Genomic DNA, 7,723 nt, shown 5'->3' on the forward strand with positions numbered 1-7,723 from the left:
CACAACAAGGGCAATCATTCTCAACCTTTTTTCTTCATCTTGATTCTTGATTGATGTTTACTGAATTGTTTGTTTTCGTTGATGAACTGATGATAGATCTAGTGATAGTCTAAAGATTCGTAGTAAAAGTAGAAAGTTAGTAGTACAGAGCCAAGGCGCAGTAGGCAGTCTACAGTGTGCCTGCACAAGCGAAATTCTAGTCATAACTTGTTGCAGTCCCGTGTCTGTATTGTGTCTTTCCTTGCAGTCAAAAGGACGTCGAGAGGAACAGGGGCCGTGACGACATAACATAGATTATTAGATGAGGGCCTAGAGGATCTAGATTTCTAGATCTATGACATGAAGCTGGATCTCTACAAAAGACATTCAAATTCAAAAGAGTCAAAAAGCGTACAGCTTAGACTGAAAAACATTCTTTTACTAGAATCTAGATTCTAGCTTTACTCAACAACATGAATGAAATGGTAGTGTTCGTGGGCAACCACTGCTCGATCAATCCTGATATTTATGAGTTGTGGTTAAAGGGTTTCACAGGTAAGAATATGAAACATAGAAAAGTAGATCTAACATTAAATAAGTAGATCTAGATCTAGTTCTAGTCTCCGCCTAAGATACCACGGCATGATCCCGGTTCGCTTAAGATGCCGCATTTCAGATCTTAATTTACGGAACAAAAGCCTGGACGGGCACAGTCGATCAACCAAGAGTGAAAAGACAAAATGTTGAGATCACTGAAGTGCCTGTCTTGTGAAAGTGATGTCATGTTGTAAAACTTGATAAAACGGTACAAAGTTTGCCTCAGATGGGATCACACCGAGGTGTGAACTGACCGACACGTTTGTTTTCCCCAAACTTCAAACTCACTTCTGATTTTTTTAGTAGAGATTTTACGACGCTCACAACTGCATAAGGTCATATGAGCGCCAAACTCACATCTGAGCTCTCCACCTAAACTACTAAACTTACATCACTCGCTGGGTGGGCAGGGCCTACAAGTTCACTCCAGGCAGGATCACATTGAACTGTGAACTCTTCCATACTTTGCAGCAGTTGTCTCTGTTCTCAAATTTTTGTGAGACGGACTGAATTTTAATTGGTATAGTCACAACCTAATGGTGCGTAACGTAATGACAAAGACGGGAGAACTCTGTCAGAGATAGAAAGCTATAAATTTTGGACAGGTAAACCGGAGGGGCAACTACATTTATGCTTAGATCTTGAGACTCAACATATGAATGGCATACATGATGTCTCATGCCACTGTGATTCGTCATCAAAGTTAACTACTCTTTGCTAGCCATAACACGTCATAAACCCACCCATGGGACAAGTCAGTTCATTTTAGAGTGGAGGGAGACCATTTTACCGGTTGTAGGCCATAACATGGGTCACTGTAGATTTTTCCCTTGTTTCATCGGTTAAGATCCCGCTCGCCTAAGATCTCACTTTTTCATTGCACCAGAGCACCGGGATCTTAGACGGAGACTACTGTACTACAATGTATTTTCTTCTGTTGGGTAAATTTTTACTTTCTCTATAGTGAAGTTCTCTCCAGCACACACAGATGCAGATGGGGTCAGATGCACTGCTCTTTTTCGAGGGAAAGGGGGGAAAGAGGGTTAAACGGCTGTATTTTTGGCTGTAGATCACGCAGAGACATTAAAACTGTCGAACATCAAGAACATTTCTGAACTTTTTGTGGAACAACTAAAATATGGGGTAAAACATGGGGGTGGGATGTTGATCTCCCATCCACCTGCACACCCACCCCCTTAACTCTTTCATTGCCAGGGGGTGTACAACTATACGTTCCTACTGTCAGCACTGTAGCGCACTCGTGACTTATTTCGGACACCGGGTCTTCTATTATTATGTTACTTTTCTCACGCTCCATTTCGTCCCATCTTACTCATTTATTTGGAATAACCTGCAAATCTAAGCAAAAAAGTGAATTTATATATTTGCCTTTTTATAGTCATTTTTGAGTTTTACGCTTTACGATAGCACGCGGCCGTCCGCAAGCCTAGATATATGTTTATTGATGGCTTTCAAGCCCAGCACTACTAGCAGAGAAATACTATCAAATTTGCTTGGTACTGATATCATGCGCGTATACGAATCTACGCAGCACTTGTGGCTAAAACTCCTTACAAAAGAATTGAAGCCAGGTTATCAGCATGACGTACATGTAGCGTCATATTGGCAACCAGGAGCTGCAAATTTTGCCAACTTCCGTGAAATACATGGTACGGCACAGCACTAAAAATTACTCATTTTCATGACGTACTTGGCACGTCAAAAGTCAACGAAGGAGTTGAGATGTATGCACACACAAAAGTCCAATTTGTGGAAACTAAAATTGAAAAGGGACAAATAGCCAGCATCAGCTTTCCAGCATGCTGATACTTGATTGCAAGGGTGTTAATGTTACATACAGTAATGAGACTTTTACCCCCCAGCTGGGAGACTTCCTGTGCTGTACTCAGCGTAGTGTATTTTTGGCCAAAGTAAATATTATGAGCGGATAAGAGCAGGAAGAATACACATAATGAAATCATAGGCCATTGTCCTTGTTCACTTTGTTTTTTTTATCGTGAAAAGTAATTCATAATGTCAGGGACAATTTGTGAAGGTTACTGATAAAGGGGGCTCTCTTTATATATATATATACTCTCTCTCTCTATATATATAATATATCCAATAGAAAAATTGTTACATTCTGATTACTGTTATAAGTGGAGGTTTCTCTTTATCTGGGTGCTTTGAAATGGACACTACTATTATTGTGTATCATTTCTTGTGCACTTTATACAAACTGATTTGTAGCCTATAGTGTAAAACCTATAACTCTATAAAGGCTAGATGGCCCTTCCAAGTTATCATATTCTCAACAGAAGAGCTGAGCTGCTCTGAGAAGTGGGGGAGGTTGCTTTAACTTTGAATTTGTTTTTCTAGTTATTGCCATACTTTTATTTATATGTGAGGCAGCGTGGTGGAATCAGGCTCTTGTCAATTTTTGGGCATGTAGAGTTATTGGTATTATCTTAAAGCTTGTTCACTTGTCTTTATTTGGATGAAAACAAATATCCATTTATCTTGAATACAAGTCCAGATATTTATGAAAGAAGGAGGTGGGGGTCACCTGTTTTCAGAGGTAAAATTAGTGAGAAAATGACCGCCAAAGATTAGTTATTTCCTTAGCTTTAGAGTCCGTGGTAACTGAAAATTTACATTTTTTGTGCCTTTAATGAACGTTTTTCAGAAAAATCTACACAGAAATTAGTTCTTTAATGGGCTTGAGAGGTGTTGAGCCAAAAACCGCAAATTTGATAAAAATTCACAAACCTGCGTAAAAATGCAAGTTTCTTCACTTTGATTATTTTGACGAGAGCCTGATTCCACCAGGCTGCCTCACATATGCTCTTTACAAGAAATGTATAATTTACGAAATGTGCGAAAGGTAACCCCCCCAAAAAAATAGTATTTAAAAGTAGTTGATTGTGACTGTTGCATACTGCTTCTCCTAAAAGATGGTACTCTTAAGTATCACCTGCTCATTTTTGTCAACACCAAAAGCTGTGTATTCTCATCACAAGCATACTTTCTAACGGCATATATGGAAGTTTTGTTTTAAAAAAGTCCAGGCTTTTATTTGGCTTAGGCTAGAAGTGAATGATTGTGTTCTATATATATTCGTATGTGCCAAAATGCTAAAACTAACAGAAATATAACTCAATTTGTAGAGATGCCATTAATGTGTGCTTTAAAAGTCTTGTGCTGTGATTGCACCAACCCATTTTTTTCTCCAGTTTTCAGCAGTGTTAACAGACTGAAAAGTGTGTATGTCTCTTTTATTTTGTTTCTAAGAACTGACTTGAAAAATATCCATTGTTTTTTCACCACCTTTATAAAGTGCCATGTGACCACTTCTTCTGATCAATTTTTTTTCCAGTGAGTGAAGCTGCAAGAGTGGAGCAGAACAAAGTGAACCTGAAAACGCTTGGTGCAACATATGATGACTTGATGAGTGATGTGGTAGACAATTTCAGACTTTTTCATGGATTGGAAGAAATGCTTAAAACCCCACCTCGACTTAGTCACCAGCTGGTATACCAGTTCAGTTCTGACACCATCAACATGCTGATACAAAGGTATATGTGTACTTTTTTTTGCTTGACCTTAGTTCTATCTACTCTAAGTACTGTCAGAATGGTTCAAGACAGCCACCCATTGTGAAGGAGACTAATGGTTGCCTTAGACAGGTGGACTTCTTGGACAGTGTCATTATGATATTTTAAAAAATGCAAGGGGTGAAATTGGAAGTGGTCGTTTGTACGCTTGATTGTCTTGAACAGCAGGCCTTTAGTACAAGTTTAATGTATCATTTTTCATTGTGACTTTAAAGTTGTTTATTTTTTAAATCTATGCCTTAACACCTGTTTAAATTCTCTTCTTTTGTTTATTTCTAGTGTCATGAAAAGTAGATTGCAGTTATAAAACTCATATATCTGTTTGAAATTGTCATCTTAAATAGATGTGTCCTATGCCTGTGTATCATCTGATCTTCTATGAAATGAAGAGAATCAAATGAAGATTGAACAGAAAAATAGGGTTTTGCCTCTTGACCAGAAAATTATCTTCCTTAATACACATCTTTCATCCATTTCTTAGTGTAAGTGATATTCAATGTGTTTGCAAAATTTTCATGACAGTACAAAAAATGTATGTTACTTGTATGAAGTGAAATAACATTCTGACTGAGGCAAGAGTTTTAATAAATTGAACTCGTCCAGAGATTAAGATCTTTTCCTGGACTTTTTTTTTACATGTTCCCATAGTTTACATAATCTTATAAGAGTGGGAATCAATTTTAAAAATAAGTTTGAGTGACCCTGTATATGTTTTGCTGTGATCTCTGTTTGACATCTCCAATTCAATTTCAGATCAAGTGTGATGAATAAGGGAAGGCAGATAGATTTTAAAAAAAAGACATATATAACAACTAATGTTGTTACAACATAGATCAATTAATTTTTTTCAAATAGAATAACTGGTTTTGTTACTCTACATTTACCCACTATTAAACAGTCACAATCCCCCTCTTCATGTTTCAAATGTTTACCTAAGTGTTTTCCTTCTTTACACCACAGGTATTATAGCTTTGATGCCTCAGTGATACGTGAAATCTTTGGTCGCAAACTCACATCAAAGAATCGCAAAGATCTTGATGACATTAGCGAGGAAACAGGAGTTTCTGTCAAGAGTTGTAGACGCCAAGTAAGATGAGAACAAGACTTAAATTATGACTAAAAATGTTTTTAAAGAAAATATTTTGTCTATTACTGTGTTCTCTTTTTGGGTAAACACTTACATCTCACTGTCATTGCTGTTTTTGTTTTGTTATTGATATACGGTATGTGTAAGGTGGGTTTAATTTGATATATGTCCATTATGAACAAATTATTGTTTCTTTTTGGGTCTTATTTGTTTTTTATTTCGTTGTTCTGTACACGTATGCATTGCCGACAAAGCACTTCATATAATATTATGTAGATTTGTTTTTCTTATGAAAAGATCATTGCTCTGAAAACTTATGTTGAAGAACTTTGAAAAGATGTAGGCCTCAAAGATCATTGGCACAATTTTAATGTTGTTCACAAAATTTTTAGGGTATAGTCTAGGGCAAAAATAATGTGGTTCCATTTTGTTACGTTAATGTCACTTCACTTGCTTTTTGTTAAACTCGTCTGTTGAAATGAGAGTTCAGATGTCAAATATACAGCTTTCTGTTTTTACAGTTTGACAATGTTAAGCGGGTCTTCAAGACTGTGGATGAGCTGAGTGGCAGACTGGTCGATAACATCCAAAGTCACTATTGCTTAAGTCAAGATCTTGCAAAGTAAGCCCTAAATATTTAAAGTACAGTATGTGATATAAAAGTAAATGAGTTAATGAAATGCATTTTAAAAGATTTTATTCATAATTCATTATAGAACTAAATGAATGCATCACAATTAAGTACAATGAATGCCCCTCTGAGTCCTGTGTTAACTTACTTGGATAATTTGAGTAAACGTTTCTGAGTGCAGTGTTAGGAAAATGTAGAAGTGAATGAGTTGAGAATGTGTGTAAAATAACACGTTTTTCTTCTGTTAAGGATAAAGAAACATTACGATAGTTATACCATCAAGTGCTGGTTTGTGCTCAATGAAACAATAGTTAACTGGGTTCTAAATAGACATAACCTACTGAGAATCATATTTATCATTGTTAAAGGCTGCAGTAGTTACAAAGCACCCTCTGTGATTTCAATGTGTTACTTATTCTATTGCTTTGTCTCAATTCATCAGGGCGTATGCAGCTATTGTGTTCATCACCAATAACAGATTTGAGACGGGCAAGAAAAAACTGAACTACTTGACTTTTGATGACTTTGCCATTTGTGCAAATCACATGATTTCTAATTGGTCCTACAGCTCAGAAGGTAACTTTGTTTGTCAAGAAAATGTGTCCACCTCTTATGAATGAGTGTGTTTGTGTATGTCTGTTTTGTCTGTGTTTGTTTGTTTGTGTGTATGTTTGTGTGTTTTATTGTAATGCATGTTCATTCTTTTTTTAAAAAGTACTAATGCACAGCCTTAAAAGTTTTGTTTTTATGAGGAATAAGGGATTTGATACTATGTATTTATACGATGTAAGTACTTTGAATTGGCTGTCATAGGTCCTACTTCTTTCTAATCTGTCCAGAATTTCTTTCTGTTCTGTTCCATTGCTTTTCTTAGTCTCAAATGGTGATTTAAAACCCCCTGGCAGCGTTACTGATTGAGTTTCTTTAGGTCATTCCCAAAAGGGGGACATTAACATGTTCTTAAGATCAGTACAAGCTCCTGCTCTTATCCGCCAAACATCGCACTCGCATCTGAGCTCTCCCCTAAACTTACATCACTTCGCTCCAGGCAGGATCACATCGAACTGTGAACTCTTCCCTAACCATTGCAGCAATTGTCGCTACTCCCGAATTTGGGTGTGGTCACATGGTAACAGTGCGTAACGACAAAGGCGGGGGGAACTCGGTCAGATATGGAAAACTATAAATTTTCGACAGGTAAAGGGGAGGGGCAATTGGATAAGCGTAGATCTTGAGACTCAGGAAAATAAGTGAAAATGGCATGCCTCATGCCACTATGCACTGTGATAGGTCATCAAGATTAACTAGGCTTTGCTCACCATATGTCATAAACTCACCCAGGGGTCATGTGAGGGAGACTACTGTATTGCAAAACTCACTCTGCCAATTTGGAAGTGAAAGTTCATAAAATGAGTAAGGGTAAGCGTTTTGTTATACATTATATTCTGATAGTTATTATTTTCCTTATTGTTAAGATTGTCAGACTCATGAAGACATGGATGTGGACATGGACAGAGACTTTTTACTGGACCTGAGGGAGCTGAAAGTTCTCATGGAAAGAGAATATGCGGAGGAACATAGAGGGTGAGTTATGCCAGAGATTGCAAAGTACTGACCGTTACATTTTCTGCCCTTTAACTTTAATGTGGTGAGTTTGAAGGCCCTCTGGATTGTGGAGGCCTTGTTGAAGTCTTTTATTCCTTTTTGTTTGTCATTTTCTTGCTCTTCCAGTTATTAGCCCACCCCCAGTGGGTCGGGGGGATATAAATAGACCCACTGCTTCGTCTGCAGAAGGTGCAACCCCTTCAAAGGCGG

The 7,723-nt window shown here is 37.4% G+C and overlaps 1 protein-coding gene across 1 annotated transcript in view; it reads left to right on the forward strand.

The window, feature by feature from the left end:
- Window positions 1–5: 5 nt before the first annotated feature.
- The window catches only part of LOC101862890 (acidic fibroblast growth factor intracellular-binding protein), a 14,718-nt gene continuing 7,000 nt past the window's right edge, over window positions 6–7,723 (forward strand). Inside the window, exons 1-6 of the mRNA XM_005106416.3 lie at window positions 6–534; window positions 3,953–4,151; window positions 5,151–5,277; window positions 5,799–5,899; window positions 6,351–6,484; window positions 7,384–7,492. Coding sequence (XP_005106473.1) covers window positions 453–534; window positions 3,953–4,151; window positions 5,151–5,277; window positions 5,799–5,899; window positions 6,351–6,484; window positions 7,384–7,492 — 752 coding nt within the window. The 5' untranslated portion in view covers window positions 6–452. The remainder of the gene's footprint in view (window positions 535–3,952; window positions 4,152–5,150; window positions 5,278–5,798; window positions 5,900–6,350; window positions 6,485–7,383; window positions 7,493–7,723) is intronic.

Source organism: Aplysia californica, unplaced genomic scaffold (genome assembly GCF_000002075.1).
Source record: "Aplysia californica isolate F4 #8 unplaced genomic scaffold, AplCal3.0 scaffold00532, whole genome shotgun sequence".
NCBI classification, from domain to species: Eukaryota; Metazoa; Mollusca; class Gastropoda; order Aplysiida; family Aplysiidae; genus Aplysia; species Aplysia californica.